This window comes from Pseudopodoces humilis, chromosome 3 (genome assembly GCF_049639895.1).
Source record: "Pseudopodoces humilis isolate 2021_Gansu_Grassland_sample_001 chromosome 3, ASM4963989v1, whole genome shotgun sequence".
NCBI classification, from domain to species: Eukaryota; Metazoa; Chordata; class Aves; order Passeriformes; family Paridae; genus Pseudopodoces; species Pseudopodoces humilis.
The window spans coordinates 1784495-1803083 of record NC_142202.1 but is presented as its reverse complement, the minus strand read 5'-3'; the positions used below and the strand labels follow the sequence as shown (position 1 = coordinate 1803083).

The following is an 18589-nucleotide window of genomic DNA, read 5'->3' as shown; positions in this document are numbered from 1 at the left end:
TTATTTTCTAGGCAGCAGCAGGTGAAATATATGGAGGGTGCAGAGAGGGCCTGGAGAGCTCTGAAGCAGGCTCAGGGCTGGAGGCCACCACAGAGGGGACCTGGCAGTGAGGGCATGGGGAGAGGGGCTGGGGCCCTCTGGGCTGCCTCTCCCCTCTGGATGCCAGGAAAACAGGCGAGGTGGCTGCAGGGAAGAGCTGCCGTGCCCGGGGTTGTGTTACAGGAAGGGATCTGATTGCTGTAATTTGTGCTCTCTTCTCTTGCATAAACCCATTTCCTCAGGCTCCACAGAGGAGAAGCCAATGTCACCCGGCCTGAGGGACATAATCACCCTGTGCAGGAACTCGGATGTCCAGGCAAGTCAAACAGCACTGCTGAGCTCAAAACCAGAGCAAATGTCTACACAGGTCCCTTCCAGAAGGAAGGCAAACCTCCCCCTCCAAGTATGTCCCTGCAACCCTTGTATAGGTGGGGAAAAGCACCCGATTAACCTAAGGCAGGTTAGAAATGAGTGCAGCACAGAAGAGAAGAGGGGCCCAAAGCCCCAGACAACCAGGACTGAGCCAGCCCTGGCAGAGAGGAATGCACAGTCCTCACTCTGCTCGGCTCTCCCTCGGTTCTGTTCCCCTCCAGAGGAACATGGACACCACCGGTGCTGCAGCTGGACGCTGAACTCGGCCACTCCTTGTCTCACGTCACCCCATAAACCTTGGATCTTGTCACACTTTCTAAGTTGCTTTAATTGCAACAGTTTTACTGCTGACAGAAGGGAGAACTTGAAACTTTACCCCTCTGATTACTTGTGTCAACAGCTGTGTATCAATGCCACACAGGCCTTTGCGGTCCAGCCCCGACTTCTGGGTGAAACACATCGGATCCCAAGGGAGTTTCAACATTGACCTTGGGATTGTGGTCTTTGCTATTTTTAACACCAATATTCTGTGTGCCTTGGCTTTATCTCTGCACTAAAGTCTTTCTCTCTGCACAGGTTCTTCTACAACAATCTCTTGTATTCCACTGGAGCACAAACATGCATACTCAATGAAAGACTTCCTTATCCAGCAAAACACCACTCCCAGCTTCAAAGAAAAACTACAAATGTAACGTGGAGAGCAGCTCCAGCTGGAATCAACACGGCTGTGAGGGCTGGAGCCTGCCCAGGAAACACACAGTCCACAGATGCAATGAGTGACACACAAAAACAACCGCACTGGTGAAGGTAACATCCCGGCAGTGCCCACGGGGATGTTGCCAGGACAATACACACGTGTTGAGGGACAGACAGGACGTTTTGCATGGACTGTACCAGAGGAGCAGCGTTACCTTCAGAGCATTTACCACTGAGTCAGACTGCTGAGAGGCTGAGCCATGTCCACTGACGTTGGCTGGCTCGTTTGCAGAGCAGTGACTCCCCTCCGCCCCTCCTGGCATCCTAATGGCATCCTTCGCAAAAAATTAAACACTATTTAATACACAAAAGCCTTGGTCACTGATTAAAACAGATGTCAGTTATTTATTGCTGTTTTGCAAAAGGCTGAGAAGCGCTGAAGGCGTGTGTGACTCCAAAGCCCCCCTCAAGAGCGTCTCCCTGGAAAAATCAGGACACTGTAACAAAATTTCTTACGTGTGTACATTGCCTCGCAGAAGCGCTACAAAGTTTAGAGAGATAATTTCAACCTCAGAGGAAGGTTTTCACAAGGTCTAATTTTATCTCCGTAATTCTGGAGGTCGCTCCATCAACAGAATTCCCATTTTTGCATGTTGCTGTGAGGTTTGCAACACCAGCTGCAGCTGACCAGGGCTGCCAGCTCATTCCTTCCCTGCCTCCAGCCCTTCCAGGCAAGGGCATGGCCTCCTTGGCCTGAGAGATGCCAACTTGTCCCCAGCAGTGACAACCTCGGGGGCTTTGTCCTCCCAGTGGACACCTGGAAGGGCTCTTCAGGACACTGCCAAAAAAAATGCAAGCTACCTAAACTCTTCCAGCCCAGTCACCTCAAACTTTGCAGGATGTAAAGAATCTCCTGGAGTGAGGTAACCTGAGCAAGCAGGAGGCTCTGGAGGAGTGCTAAAAATACCCCTGCTGCATCTGTGGGCAGCAATGTGAGCGCTGCAGCTGCAGGAACCTCCCCAGCCCCGCTCCCGAGCTGCTCCCAACCTGCCCTGCTCTTCCCTTTCATTCCTCATGCAGAACTTTGTGTAAAAAAAAATTAAAATATTGAGAAAAACAAAGAAGCAAAACATTTCAAAGATCGAGGGATGGAAATTTCCTCCCTTAGAGAGTAACAAACACCATAGGAAACATTAAGAAATAATGTAGCGGTAATTCCTGCTGGAATGTGTGGGAAATGCATTCCTGAAGGAAAAATAATGACAGTGGAAAGAGCCTCTGATGAGGATCGGTGCCCCACGTGCAGTCATTTGCCCTGCTGAGCAAGCACACAGCACAGTGCAGAGTTTCTGGGGGTGTCTCTAATCTAAACAATAGGAAAGATGAAGGTGGGTGTGGGAGAAAAAAGGGCACAGAGCAAAGACACGAGGCTGAACTCTGCAGATCAAGTCTGCCTGAAAATTCATTGGAAAGTAACCCAGTCAAAGCAAGTTCCTAATGCTCTTGGGATATGCTAAGGCTGCTGTGAGCAATGCTGCAGGCTCAGAGCAGTGCCAAGGGGCAGAGAGAACCCTCCCGGCCACCCAACACATTAACTCGATCCCCACAGTCACCTGCAGAACTGGACCTCACATATTAAAAACACCAAAACCTTAAAAAAATTAAATATGTTTAAAAAAAACCCAAACAAACCCACAACAAAACACCCCAGAATGAAACCCATGGAAAAGGTACTTTTAAAGATACATTTACTGAATGTGAAACCTCATTTCATACACGACCTTGTCCTCCTGCCAAGCGCTGGATCCATGGAATCCATTCCAGTGGGTGCTAATGGATCTCGGGGCTGTGCAGGGCAATCCTCCCCAGCAATGACCACTTTGCTGTGAGGTATGGAGGGGTTTTAGGACTTATTTTGCTTTGGGAAGGATTTATGGATCTCTTAGTGACTGGCCAGACTTAATGCTGTACTCTGAGAAAGGAAATGAAAGTTGAAGGAAAAGGGGTAATAAAGCAGATTGTAACAAGTCTGGGTTAGGATAAATTCAGTCTGTCAGTTTTGGAAGTTTTATCAGTAGAAGTATTCTGTTTCTTTACTAACTCCAGGGGCAGCAAAGATTTTAGTCAGTTTTGAATAGAAAATAGAAATATTGCCATTAAAATGCTGAGAAAATGAGTAAGGACTACTGAAGACAATAAAATCCATTCCTCCTGCAAGTGATGCTGCTCTCAGAGTTCAAGCCCTCCTCCAGGCAGTTGTGTTCCTCTTCCCTGCCATATGTAGCAGATTTTCGTCTCCTTTCATGAGAAAGAGAAACTTGTGAACACACTGCTGCAAGCAGCCAGCACATGTTGGTAGGAAACTGAAAATAAGTATTTCCCCTGTGGACATCCTTCTCCTTCCTCCCTCTGTCCTTGATAAGAGACTTTTTAAGCTTTTCTCAAAAAAAGTAAGAGATTTTGCAGCCCTGAAGGCCCTTCCCCAGCTCAGGGATTTCTCATGTCAGGTGAGGCCACTCCACTGAGGCAGTAAAGCTTCTGCCTCCCTCAGAGGAAGCTGATTCCAGGGGATGATGGGGATGCCCAGCCTGAGCATGGGCCCTGTGAGCAGGAGACACTCCAGCACTGTTGTTAGGAGCTCCTGAGGCAGTGAAGCAAAGCAGGAGGAAAAGGCGCTTGGCCAACGCGGTAGTGTCTGAACACACAGGGGGTTGAACTGAGATCCTCTGGCAGAGCTGCTGCATCGTCCCAGGGAGAGCACGGACACGCTTCAACTTCCACCAAAACCTGGCCTTGGTGTCCTTGCACTGAGCCCCTGACACTGCCCAGCCCAGAGTACAACTGAGTCCTGAGCAGGACCTTGAGAATGGGAAGAGAAATCTGCTCCTTTCCTCCTCTTCCCCAGCTCCACACATGCATCCAACCACTGGAAGCAGTGCTCCCTGTGACTGATCTTCTAAATTCTTATCCACTAATAAACTGTGTTAGTGGATCCAAACGGGACAGGAGGGATGAAGTCATAGCTCTGTAGTGCTGAAATCTCTATAAACTTTAAACATCTGGAGTAATCTGCTGCATAATACCAGCACCTGAGAAATAATTTACTTTTTTGCTCATCCCCACACAACCAGACTTCCCTAGTGGCCCTGGCCAGCCCTTGTGCCTGAGTACAGCAGTGTGCACTGAATCTAAAGAGATCTAACTCTTCTGAGTCTAAAGGGATCTCTGTGCAGGTCACCCTGCTGCAGAGAGCAGGTAAAACCCACTCTATATCCTGTGCATGGCTTCACACAAAGATAAGAATGTCTGAATGCACAGATCCATTTGTTGTTAGAAGTAAATCTACAAAATATCTGATGCCAAAACGTGACTCTAGTGAATAAAAAGAACAGGAAATCTGACTCAGCCCTGTAATATCACCTAACAAAAAGCCCAGATGAATGGAAATTTAGCATTTCACTCAGACTAACTGCAAAATGTTACTACTAAGGCCATTTTCCCACAGTGCCAGAGGCAAACCCTGCACTGTACCCTGGTCAGGGTCAGAATAAAGACCCCTGTGTAGAGCAGGGTATTCTGTGATGGAGAGAATTAATCATGAATTTTCTACTTAAGTCAGTACAAAGATTAATTTTTTCAATCTGTATTGAAAAATTGTACTAAGGACAATCATGAACGGAAGCCACTGCAGTGTCCGGCTCAGTCCGTGGGAGCCCACGGCCCCTCCGGAGGAACCTGGCATGCAGGGAGAGCCAGGAAGGGAAAAGCATCCCATGGCTGCCCCAAGGACACTCACAGTCACCTCATCCAAACTTCCAAGAGAGCAAGATTTTCCTGCCTGCTGGGCACTGCTCTGTTCATTCACCATCCAAGCTCTACCTCATTCTGCAGCAGCCTCTTATCCCAGAGGCAAGTGCTTTACTGGGGAGCAGATCCTTCCTGCTGGGTAGCTGCCATGCCACTTCAATCACTACCTGATTTTCAAAGCTTTTTTCCCTGATTTCCCCAGCCTTCAATTTCCCTGTACAGCTCAAAGCAAACATAGTCTGTGTTTGTCAGCTTGTTTCAAACAGGCAGGAGAAAGGAAAACCAGAAAGCAATAACTGCAGCTTGTTGCTCTGCTGGATTAATAACACACTGAAGAAAACAGTGACATTTTTTTAGGGAACATTCCTGTCAATTAAAATACACAATCTTCAAATGCTGCAGTTTTTTGCCTATCCTCAAAGACCACAGCAGAAACCTTTGCAGGATATTGCTGCCAACATCCACACACTCTCACAGTGGGTTGGAGGCACACTCAGCATTCTGAGTGGCCAAAACCATTGCTGGCTGCACCCCCTCAGAAGCTGCCATCTCCAGCAGGCCCTTCAGAAACCTCTCTTGATAATGAACAGGCAAGAGAAAAAGGTTCTGGGCTGTGGCAGTTCCAAACCTTGCAGGCCACACATGTAAAATCCAGAAGATTCCATGGAGTCTACTAGAAAATCCTGAGGACAAAGTAATTCCAGACTTTCAGAGTTATAACTGGAAAAAACCACTACCTGTCCTCTGAGAACTGCAACTCTCTGCACACCAAGACTTTCTTGAATTTGTGTCTTTGTGACATGAAGTTCATGAGCTCTTGTCTTCCAGCCCTCCCCTGTCAAGCACAATGAGACAAAGACTCTGCCCAGAACCTCAGCTGTTGGAACTGGAGGCCTTCATTAATGGCCTATTAATTTACACTGGCGGTGGGAGCATATGAAAGAACAGGGTGGGTGGATGCTCTTGATTCACTTTCTTTCAGCAAATATTTGATTACATGATTAGGAAATATCAGTTTGTTCAATGGCTTTTAATTACATTTTGGTTGAAGGATTCCCTATTCTACATGCTAAGGAAGGGAGGAGACAAACACTATGGGCCTGTGGTGACACAGATTTTAGGAAAAAAACACTAACCAAACAGTTCCCATCTTCTAATTAAATTTATAATTAAAAAAATGTCATCAGGAGGTAAAATAAAAACTACAAATCTCAGCAAAAGGTTTTTGAAAAATTTGGAAAGGGGTTGAAATAAAATGAGAGAATCTAATGGAAGGGGGAAGAAAGAAGGAAATGGAAATGTTGGAAGAGCTTAAAAATAAAGTAATGTGTGCCTAAGAGTCACACCTGCCATTTCCCAGTTTAACATACCAGGACTGGAATGGACTAACAAGGATGCAACCCTCCCAAAAAAGGGCCTGAAGCAACAGTGCAAGTGAAGGAAATACAGCAAAAAGAGATGGAAAAGGACCAAAAGCCTTGGAAAGGCAAGAATGAGGAAACAGAGGCAGCAGAGCCCAGGTGAGAGGGAGCAGAAGGGCTCCAGCTCAGCCCAGCACTGGAGCAGCATCCTGGTCCTGTGCTGAGGGAGCCAGGAGCTCACTCCCTGCATCCCAACTCCACTTTGTCTGCAAGCATCCTGGCAATGCTTCCCCTCCCCTTCACTGAAAGGGAAAGCTGAATTACAAGGACAAAGAGCTGGAAGGGGAAAAGTCTCCTCCTCCCGTGAAACAAATAAGAACTGAAGCAATTTAAATTGGGTGACTTGCCAACTTTGTCTTTTGCAAATGCATTCACTGTCATGATATGACAGATGTCCACATTCCCAGAGCATTTCAGCTGAGCTGATCAGCCCTGAAATATCACCCCTACAAAAACCCAAGGATATCTCCAGCTAATTGACGTGTGGATGCTGGATCCTGATCCGGCTTTCCCCGGCATAAGGCACGGGGAGCAGTCCCGCACCACGGCAAGTCTGGGAGGACACTCGTCTTTCCAGGCCTCTGAAGTTACTCACTGGCACAACAGGGCTGTCTCAGCTGCAACTGGCATCCAAATCCAATCTCTGATCCCTACATATTTTATTAATTATCTTCATAATAATGCATAAATAAAGCATAGTTGTTATGTCCTGGACTGGTGTGACAAGAGTGGCAGGGGAAGATTTAGGGGTTTAGTAATGGGGAGTAAATAGGGATGGCTCCCTAAAAGCTCAGTGCAGATGAGTTACACATTTAAGAAGGAGGAAACAATGCCCTTTCCACCCTGTGCTGCTGATGGAGAGGAGATAGAGAAAATCAGGAGTAAAGCTGAGCCAGGAAGAAGGGAGGGGTGAGGGGAAGGTGTTTTAAGATTTCGTTTCTATCTCCCATTATCCTACTCTGATTAGAGTGGTAATGAATTAATTTAATTTCTCCAGGCCAAGCCTGTTCTGCCCATGACAATTACTGGGGAGTGATCTGTCCCTGTCCTTATCTCAACCCATGAGCCTTCTGCTGTGTTTCCTCCCCCTGCCCAGATGTGGAAGGGAGTGATGGAGCAGCTTTGGTGGGCACGTAGCCTCCAGCCAGGGTCAGCACGCTGTGTGTGGTTAGAGCACTGCTGATGCTGCATTTTCCCTTTTCAACATCAGCTGCACAGCCCAGTCCCCAGCGGTGCTGCAGCTCCATGTGCACTTTGAGTCAGCAGAAGGCACTGCCAGAGCCCATGTGCTGCTCCTGCCCCAGCCCCACGGGGAGCTACTGTGGTCTGAAGTCCATCCAGCAAACCAGAAAGGTTTGTGCTCAAGCCCTGCAGCCCCCAGGCCCTGCTGTCACACAGCTTTGCCCACAGGAGCGTTTTGAGGAGCACCAGTGCAAGCTGCTCACCCCTCGGACCGGCCACAGCCAGCACAGTCTGGCATTCCCAACAGAAGACCCAGCTATGTGTCAGAAATCTTGGAAATTGTCTGCTTTTTTGCTCAGAAGTCCTGTTTGTGGCCAGAAAGTGAAAGGGTCTGGATCATATCTTGTTATTGGAGAGAAGGAAAACAGAACAACAACAAAAGAGTAGCTCTCACCAAACCTGCAACCTAAGGCTCCTTGTAACTCTGAAAGCCCCTCCTATGCTCTGAACCACCTTCTCAATCCCTGTGCAGCACAGCAAGAGACATTGACAGGCTTAAGTGAACATTCTGATTTTTATACATTTTCTATTACCTGATCAAACTAAAATATTGACTCAGTGGTGGTACTGCAATTCCCCTGACAAAGCAGCCCTTTGGTACAGCAGAGTGAGCTGAAACTCAGGTTCCATTTGAACAGTGATGGCAGCACTTAAAACCATTTGCTTTGAAAATGCTTTTGCCACTAAATATTAATAAAACCTTTACATTAGAGGTCTGTGGGGTTTTGAAAAGAAAACTAATACATACAGAGGGAGACAAGAAAAGCAAAAGAAATTGGAAAAGAACCACATCTAAGTGACAGAGGAACAGAATGATTTGTCTGGAGAGGTGTCGACAAATGTGTCAGTGCATTTCCATGAGTGACACAAAAGCAGAAAAGGGGAGAAGAAAGGATATTGAAAGCAGAGAGGAAAAAGAAGAAAAGTGTGGCAGGAGGAGAGGAAAAAACACCTGAGACAAAGCCAGGGCTCCTCAGCAGAGACAGCAGAGATGTCACACTCACGACTGTAATCCTGCAATTCCCAAACCCTCCCAGTGCTCCAGCACCCCATCAGGGAGGGGCTTTCCAAAAAGCAAAAGGCATCTCTCACTGAGGCACTCCTGAAATTTTAAGGCAGGACACTGTAACTGAGCTGTGCCAAAAACCTTCATCAGTTGCAGAGCTTGTTGTAGATTTTCAGTTTATTTGTCAAAAGCGCTTGGCTTGGCTTCATGCCTAATAAACTCCCATTCCTCCCATTAAACAGAATCAAACCAGTGCCAGGAGTTGATGCATTTCCATCCTGCATCCTTGTCTTTGTGACAGGGCCTGATCAGCTCTGAGGTGAGCACGTTCTAGGTGGGACCCCCAGGAATAACAAACCCCCAAAACAAACTCAGGCACACGTAACAGCGAGGTGATGAGTGTAGAGTTAGAATAAACTCTGTGTCTATTCTTCCTTCCTCTCCCCAAAGCCGTGACTTCAACCAGGAGGGAGAGTAAAATATGCCCAGAAATGTGAACTCTTGCCACTCATTAAGCCTTAGAATGAAACACCCAAAGAAAAGAGATTTTTCAGAACTCTACCACAGATCCTTTTGCCAACAAAACCATACATAAGACAAACTGACCTGGCTATTTGAAAACAAAAAGTAGTTTCCAGGCTTGCTCACCTTGCTCTTCCCCTTCAAAACCCTACCCTCAGCACATTTAGTTGCAATGGTTTTTGCACCAGCTACAGGCTTAGGGCTGTTTCCACAGGCACTGTTCTCTGGTTGGGCACCCCAGCTGAGGTGTTTTCACTGAGATCAGTGAAAGAACTTCTCTTTGGTAAGATTTGGGAATGGTTTTTGTGGGTTCTGCCTCGGTGCCTCAAACCCAGACAAATCAAACACAAATCACATGGACACTTCTGAAGATTTGGTCCATGAAGAATGTTCTGCACAATTGACCTCCCAATGTTGTTCCAGACCCAAGACAAATCACACATTTGTGTATTTTTGGATGGGTTTGTTAACATTTGCCCTGAAAGACATTCTTGAAAAGAAAATAATATTTGTTATCACTGAGGATCAACCTTTGTCTTTCCTACTGAAAACTGTTAAATGTTAATCAGCGTATTTTTTGTTGTCTTGTTGTCCTTCTTTTCCAGATCCAAAAATCAGGGTAGAGAGAAGCAAAGTGCCCAAGATCACCAAGCATTGAGCTGCAGAGGCCCTTCCAACTGTCATAGGAAAGGTGAGGGGAAAAGCCACCACACTTCACTTCAAATCTGCCTTAGGAAAAGGGCAATAAATCTGAGCCAGTGGATTTTACTTCTTACTACATCACTGTTATCTTGGATTTTACAGTCAAACAATGGTACTAAGTCCAACAAAAAGCACTTTTCTTTGTCAGACCAATGACTAGTGTTCAATGTAAACAAAATCCAACTTCTTTTCTTTTCCAGTGGGTAACTTCATTTGAAGACCTGAGATTTTTCAAAGGATTATTTAATGAAATATAATAGAGATATGTTCTAGTAAGTATGTGCATATATGACAATTACAAGTGTCTTTGATTCATTTGTACCGGACTTTAAAATTTTTCATTCTTAGAAACATGTTAGGATAACTTTTAACATCATATTTGCTTATTTATTCAATTGAATTTCAGTCTTGCATTAATGTAGCTAATATATTCCTTGAAGTATTAAAAAGAATATAACCCAATTATTACTTAAAATGTTTGTACTTTTAGAGCAAAATATTTTGGTTAACTCTAAAAAGTAGTCGATATTTTAACAAGAACCTCTTGGAATAAAACCAGAATGCAAAGGGTCAGTTAATTGTGATTCCCAACCCATTAATTAATTAATTAATTAATTAATTAGAAGTAGTGGCTTCTAGGAAATTTTTCTTAACAAAATATCAAAGCCTGCAAAGGAAAAAAAATTAATGAAAGCATTGTCCCAGCCTTAAATGAATCCCCTACTGAAACACAGCAAGATGAGCAAACAGATGTGAGAGCCTTTGGTTATCTGAGTGTTGACAGGCAGGAAGGGGCTGCTGGTCCCTCTGCAGCCCGGGCACTCCCGCGGGGCTGTCACCCACCTGGGGCAGCATGCGATTTTCCTCCTCCAGCTGTCTTACTCTGGCCTCCAGCTGCCTAACATAGGACAAGGTTGATTCTAAAAAATCAAACAGAAAAAAACTCGTATTATCCACAGAGATCTGCTTGTGTTTACCAGTGCCAGAGCCTGCGCCACATTCTCACTTGTACTCACAGCAGATTGCCTCTCTCAAATATCCACGGAACATCCCACTCTGCTCCTCCCAGGGCACAGCAAACAACACTGATCCTGCAATCCATCAATTCCTTGTTGCTTGTGATTCCGAACCGCTGCACCCTAAGGTGGTCCCTTGTCAGACCCAAGGGATCTCACAGAAAGACAACACAGCTTGAGTTCTTCCAACCCACGTCCCCTTGGAAACGCTCCTGACAGGCGATGCCTTTCCCCGTGGGTCAGCCCTGCGGAGCCCAGGGAGAGCAGACGGTGCCATGTGGGCAGCCGGGGTCAGAGGGGTCCCTCGCACCGTCCCGGGGCTCTGGGACACTCATGGTGGCCCCTGGGCTCCAGCCCCATGGCTAGGGCTGGGCTGGGCAGCAGCTGTGTGTCCCCAGGGCCTGGGAGGCATCACCAGCCAGGGCACAGCGCGGCTCACGGCCCAGTTTCCTCTGCCCCACACACCAGGGACACGCTCCCGCTGCCCTGCTCTGCCCCCAGAACTGCACAAAGAGCAAACCCTGCTTGCTCTGCTCACCAGGCACTCACAGACCTCCATAAGGGCAACCTTTGGTGCTTTGTGAAGAATGTGAGTCACTCCCAGGCTGCTCCCAAGGACTCGACATAAGAGGAGATCCCTGATCCGGCACTAAAAGCACCCACGAGCTTTTACCATCACACAGCTCTTGGGTCACACTGAATTGCTGCTCTTAAAGTCCTGGATCTAAGAGAGAGACGTGTCTAGGAATGTAGCACTCAAGTGTAAGAAAAAAAGTGCAGAAAAACTGCTGTGACTCTTGCACCTCCTTGTATGTAGGTGGAATTCTGCATGGACTTGTTCCTGACTCAGTGATCCACTGAACTTCCTCTGAGATGTCGATTCCCATCACACATTTGTACTCACACCACCATGTAATTAGCAAAATTGATGATTGATGGTATGGAATCCACGGGTATCAGGGCAGCTCTGATGGCTGATATAGCCCTGCAAAGCTGCATTGACAATGCAACTGTTCACTGGTTTCAATTGACAGATGAATTTAGACATTAATTTCCTCTGATACCTCATCGCTACTGCAGCCTGCCCGTAAAATAAGGGGGAAAAGGTGTCACTTACTGCTCTTACAAGCCTGCAATAGGTTAAAATATGCATGGGAATTTACACAACATGAAGACAACACACAGTAATTTGTCAAAGATGATTAATGCCCAGCCAGGCACTGGACTAAAAATAGCCTTGTGCAATAAAAGAGGAAGAGGTAATCTGAGGTTCTGCGCGCTCTGCTGCGTGAGGATTTTCATAGTTAGTGATGGGTGCATCTCTGGAGAGCCGCTGAGCCCGGCTCAGATGAGCACTTAGGAGATGAACAGCTCATTCAATTAACTCCCTACGACAGGGGCCCTCCCACCAAATCAGCTCCTTCCCAGCACAGGCACTCCTGGGAGGAGCTGCGAGCTCCTCACCGTCACGGCTCCCAGCACATCCCAACCCTTCCCTCTGTTGTTTTCAACCTGAGATGATTCCAGAGCACCCATCTGCTCACAGGGGCTGCTCCCTCTGGCACTGGCCAGCTCTGAATTCCCTGGTTACAAGTTCTCTGCTGTGCCAGTGTGGGTTTGGACTATATGTTTGAGCCCAACTTCCCATCCGTGCCCACCAGTTCCCTTCATGTGAGCTCCCCTCTGGATTCCCTTCAGCTCCAGGCCTTCTGTGATTTCCTGGCTGAGCATTCCTTTTCTCCTCAGACAGCACATGTCTACCTCTTAGTTTTATTCCTTCACTTGTCTGTTGGGAGTCCAGAGCAGAGAGCTCTGCTGCTTCAAATGACACAACTTTGCCTCAGTTCTCAACTTCCCGAAGCCGGCTCCCACCAGCTGAGGATTTGGTCTGGAATCTCTGTGCCTCTTAACCCTTCTAAAGTGTGAAACAGTTATTTAATTCTCCTCTTGTACTCTGATTAAAAGGGAAAATTAGGTCATCTACCAAAGGCTTGAGCAAGCAAATCCTAATGTATGTGAGTCTTCGTGACACATAGACTAGACATATATATATTTCAGGATCTGTTTAATATATTTATGCTGGAATATTATGAGCTTAGAGAAAAAATGAGCAGAAAAGTCAGTCAAGGACATAGGAGATGGAGAAATTGAAAACACATGAAGTGAAGCAATGTCACCAAACTTTAAAAAAACCCAACCAAACAAAAGGTGAACCTAAAAATGTTTATGAGAAGACCTCCATCTCTTCTGCTCGGGAACAACCCATGCAAAGAGGACAGTCACTGGCTCGTGTCCTTACTGCCAATCTCAGCCTCTTGGTTACATGATTTCCACTCCTTCCCATTTTCCTCTGTGAGGCATTGCTAAGGGTGTAACAATTTGGAAAAATTCCCATTCTCAGGAATGGGTTACCACCAAATGAGCTTCCTGTGCTCTTAATGTCATTGAGAACGTGATCAACATGCGGTGCTTCATTCCAGGGCTGAAATAAAACTATTTTCTGAACTATTAGAGACACAGAAATATCTTGCTCTTAGGGAAATTCTGTGACAACTCACCCTCTCTCCACATCTGTCACTCTAACATGTTGTAAGAGAACGTCAATATTTACGTAGCTGATCTCTTTTTCTTTTGACATCCACACTCTTGAAGCAAGGAGATATTTTGGGGCTATGTCAAACTTTATCAGACACTCATGTTGCTGCCAAAGGCATATTTGTGCATTGGCTTTATCCATTTTAATATGACTGTGCCTGGTCTCACTCAAGCAAGGAATTCATAATATTCTTTAAGCCAGATTATCCTCTGCTGTTTCAGAATGGGTGAGGATGTCATGTTAAATTCTGATATTCTCTTTTTTCTTTCTGGGTTTTGCTTTTTTGGGTTTGATTTTTTGTTTTGGTTTTGTTTTTGGAGGCTCACAACTCACAGGCAGCTGCGGGACTGCATTGGAGAACATCTTAAAGTCTGAGGTCCTCTACACACTTTTTAGATCCCTGAAAAAGGGATGAGAACCCCACAGAAGGCAAAACCCCAGAGGTTCAACCCACTTTTCTACTTGTTCATAAGAGCTGGAATAACAAGCCCAATACAGCAGGTGGAAGAGATTTTATCCAACAGAGGAGTATTTGAGGGAAAGACAAAATGGGAGACCCAAGAGCTGGACAGAAGGCTGCTCTGAGGCAGTCCTTACATCCTCATGGCCAGATAATGGAAAAACATAATTTGGTGATAATGTAAAATTCACCTGGATTCTGTTACCAGCAACTCTTCCTGCTTTGGTATTCCTGTTCCTAAAGGAGGTCTGCAGAATCCCATATTTTTAAACACTGAGGGTATAAACGAGGGAAACTGCCAACAATTTACCCAGGCAAGGAACTCAGCAGGTTTGGTGTAGGGTTTGCCATACAGTTGGATGTGTGGCAGCAAGAGTTTAGTTCAGGTATATCCAAATTTGACAAACTCCATTTGTTATGGTGCTCTTCCAGAATCACAGAATTAACTAGGTTGGAAAAGACCTTTGAGATTCCTGCACTATGCTGGCAGGAATTTAATAACTGCATATCAAATCAGATTTTGGTCATTCAAATCCACACCCAGCAATGCAGTGACAAGCAAATAATCTTTCAGTAAATGGGAAATGAAAACCAAGGTTGTGCAAGGGGTACTCCGAACCCCCCTGTGACTACCTGGCAACTCCACACATTTAGGAATGAGTTTCTCTGCTAACTGATTCAGTGCAGAGCAGATTCCATAACATGCAAACCATCTCCCTGTCCTAGAATTCCTAGTCATCTGATTTAATTCCCTCAATATTAATATTCATGACTGAAACATGCTATCACTGCAATCCATCCCCTTTCAGCTACCTTGTTTGGAAATAAAAAAAATAAAATGGCACTGCTGGATTTACTCTCAGCAATTTATACCCCCTGCACTCAGTGCTGGCACTGGCAGCATCCACCTCCCCAGGGCAGGACCAGAGGACCTCTCAAGGTCATTTTTAGCCCTGTCTCCTGTGATTTTCTATTAGGGCTGCACATCTTACATAACATCTCTTACTGAAGAAGTGCTGGACAACTTCTTATTAGAGTGCAGCCGAATTCCCCCGCAACGCAGCGACGCTGGGATTAGTGCTATCATGTAGAAAGAAAGACAGCTGCCCAAGGCAGGATTTTATTAAGCTCACCACAATGTTTAGGAGCTATTTATGACAAAGGCACATATTCTGAGGAAGTTTTGGGACAGTGAGCACCGTGGCACCAAGACAGGTTTGCATTTCTCAGTCTTGCTCTTGTCTGAAATTCTCCCACCCCAAGCTCAGATTCCTTGTGATCATGGATCCAGCAATTCTTGACTTCTCCCAGTAATTAAAAATACAATTAACTAAGCTGAGCTAGTTCACCAAGTGTGTCAAAACTGAATCCCAGCAAAGGGAAAAGCTGGCACATGCTGTTTCAAACATCCAGGATGCAGTGGCAGCCCTGACACTTCTCAGGCACTGTGTGCCGTGTTTCCCCTTTTCAGCACACATTACACACAGACAGGTGCTAATTACCTTATCTCTGTAATCAGAGAATTTTATTCAGATTTCACACCAAAATGGTGTGTTATCTCAGGTGCAGCAGCTTTTAGTCCCAGATTAACTATTTATTAGAAGAAAGCATACTCTCCTTATCCGAAGGCAGCCCTTGCCATGCCTTTAACAATTCAGTGGTGGGGTCTGACTCAGATTCCAAGGTGTTTGCATTTGCCTGGATTTAGGTCCCACTGTGGATCAGGCAGTTTAGTGAGCAGGTCTGGGCTGACTGTGCACACACATCCCTGTGCTGAAGCTCTCCCAAGGTTTTCCTTCTTCCTGAGGTCACCAATACCCCAAGCCACCCAAATGCTGCCAGTGACACAACTTACTAGAAATGTATTGCTGGCTTCCACTTAAGAACGTTACTGATTTAGGCTGAAGGTTTTGTTGCACATTTAGCTTTAGGTGCAACAAAATTTCCAGTTAAATTCATCTGGGAAAAAAATAAGATAAAAAAAAAAAAAAGGTTTAAAAACCTTGCATGGAAAGGAAAGGATTCAACTATAGGAGCACCTAAAAATGATCTCAGATGTCAGCTGAGGTAAGGCTCTTGCTAACAGCTGGATAACACTGTCACACTAATGGGCTGCTGAAACACTAACCTTGCTTTGTTTGGGGTTTTTTGGTGCTAGAGGTGACAACAGCAAGGCTTTCCTTGCTGGCCTGTTTGATACCCCGTTAGCTCCCCTTCTGCCTGTGCTAAATGCATTTGGCACGTTATTGATGGAAACAGAGAAAATCAAAGCCATTATGCTGTTGCTGAAGCCTTTCCTGCTGGCTGTCAGCTTGTTCAGTATTGACTGGCTGTGGTTTATGATCGGTAAAATCTTTATTGGTTCCATTTACTCAACCACTCGGGTTTGTCCCCGTGCCACTGCACTCTCCTGGGCTCATCAGGAGCGTCCCCAAGAGCAGGCACAGCCCCCGGACTGGAAACACAGCAGAAGGAAAGGGGGATGGATGTCCAGCAGGCTCCTGCACAGAATCAAATGGAAGGCTGGAAAAGGCATTAGCTGAGAGCAGCTTTGCTTAGGGAAGGAAGGGAGATGAAGCACTCATTCCTCTCTCCAACCCAGTGCCCTCACCTCCTTCCTTCCCTAAGCCAGGCTATTCTCAGGCTCGTCTTTTCCAGCTTTCCCCCTGATTTCACACAGGAATCTCAAGCTTACATTGGTGCCTCCTGGTCACATGGAACTGCAAACCTGTGGCCACTGAGAAGCCACTGTATCCACAGAGCCACCTCCAGCTTCTTCCAGTTCTGCTCTGTTGAATAAACATTTACAGGACAAAATGAAAAAATACTATAGATGAAAACATAAATCTTCCTAGCAACAGCAATATTTGTGCAAAAACCAGAAGGTCAGACTCGCTGAGACACCAAATACATGCACTAAGGGCCACTCACAATCCCCAAAAACCCGCACAGATGCTCACAGCCACTTTCCTTAGCACATAAAATTATATTTCACAGGTTCCAATCATCAGATGTTGAAAAGACACGGTTTAGAAAAGTTAGTTTAGGTGAGAATTTTACTATTGGTACAGCAATTTCAAGTTAATAATACATTGGCTTCCACCTGGCAAACTGCAGCTTAGGCCAAACTTGAAAACTACATCTCCAGGAATTCTGAATCAGACCAAACCTCTCAATCATTTTTATGCTCATCTAGTGCCTCGTTAGGAGGCAGTTATCCAACCTGTAAACTCCTCTTTTATGGGTTACTGTTGGTGTGACTCAATCCCAAATTCAAACCATGTTCCTGAGAGTACAGAAATAGAAACTCTCACATTACTGAGGCCACTGAACCATTGAACGTTTTCTTGCTACAACTACAAAAGAGATGCCAAAACTCACAACAAAGATCGATAGCCACGTGAATATGTGGGGGAACAGCCAACCCACAGCTCTTCCTCCTCCCTGTGTGAGTGAAACCAACTGTCCTTCTGCTGGGTTTATATTCTGGGTTTATTTCTGGGTAAATTTGGATGGAGAAGCAGCAGGGCCACTCTCTCAGGCTCTGTTTCCAGCTCCTTGTCTCACTTCTGGTCCTCCTGGTGCTTCATTCCCCGCAACAGGAGCGTCCTGCGTGAGCTGAGTTGTGCACACAGCATCCAAAGCCTCCTCTAAACGCAGCAGGAAAAACTACAAAACCACTAAGGGAAAAAGCATCAGAATGTGCACAATTATCCATCTCTAGGAGGAGCCATGGGGAGCACTGCCATGAGCAGGCAAGGGCAGAAGCTGGGGAACTGCCAGAGGAAGCCAGGCCAACCTGGGCAAACTCAGTGGAGATTTAAAATTATCAGGACAAAAGGGGGTTTTGGATTAATCTCCCTACACTGAGTGATTAAGATGTAGGACAGGCTATTAAATGCAGTAAAAGATGTTACAAGATTAAATATGTCCTGGGGACTGAAACCACTCTCTTGCTTCCACAGCCCATTAAGGAGCCATGGTACAGTAATGCCTGCCTGTCCCTCCTGAGCTGGGCACGTTTAAAGCAGGAAAGATGAGCATTTTGTAAAATTACTGCACCAGCAATCTCAGCCCAGAACCTCATTCCAAGGAAAAATTAGCTCTATCCATTTCAGCTGGCAGCTACACAATAGCAGAGGAAAAGGCTGTTGGTACAGTCTCCATCTCCTCTGTAAGACTCTTTTGAAATGATTGGGGAAGGGATAATGAAAAGAAATATTCAAATGACAAGGTATTTAAAATCTATCAGTGCAAGCATGTCAATCTCTAGGGACTCAATCTCCTGGGCTGCTCCCTCCCCAGCTGGAGCATCCATGGAAAGCCCCAAGAGGGACCTCAAAGATCAGGAACCAGTCTAAGTGTCCTTGAAATCATCACTCAGCTACTTCAGCACTTAGGAAAACTCTGCAGATGTCTCCTGCATGTTCCTGATAGCCCAAACATCCTGACTTTAGAGGCAGAAAGATTCCTGTGCCAGAGCAGAGCAGACATCACCCAACAGAGGATCCTGCCCCAGCTTCAGCTCATTATTTCCCTAATTTCTGAAGATTTGCATGTCTGATCAGTATCTCTGTGCTCCTGATATGATGCTGGGATTATGGGATTATTCCAGAGAGACTCCCAGCAGCCAGGGCAGAGGGGACCCAAACCCTGCCACATTACACTTCTAGGCTTCCAAGCTCTCCCAGGGATGGGGTTTAGGCACCT

At 46.0% G+C, this 18589-nt stretch overlaps 1 protein-coding gene across 3 annotated transcripts in view; it reads right to left on the bottom strand.

The window, feature by feature from the left end:
• CCDC85A (coiled-coil domain containing 85A) overlaps positions 1–18589 on the bottom strand; it is a 66356-nt gene that overhangs the window by 6144 nt on the left and 41623 nt on the right. Inside the window, exons 4-5 of one of the 3 annotated variants that reach the window (XM_088053301.1) lie at positions 10651–10727; positions 1323–1442 (exon numbers count right to left, since the gene is read on the bottom strand). The exons of 1 other annotated variant lie outside the window; for it this stretch is intronic. In XM_088053301.1, the coding sequence (XP_087909427.1) occupies positions 1323–1442; positions 10651–10727 (197 nt within the window). The remainder of the gene's footprint in view (positions 1–1322; positions 1443–10650; positions 10728–18589) is intronic. One more of the 3 variants, XM_014254606.2, reaches the window with a different exon arrangement.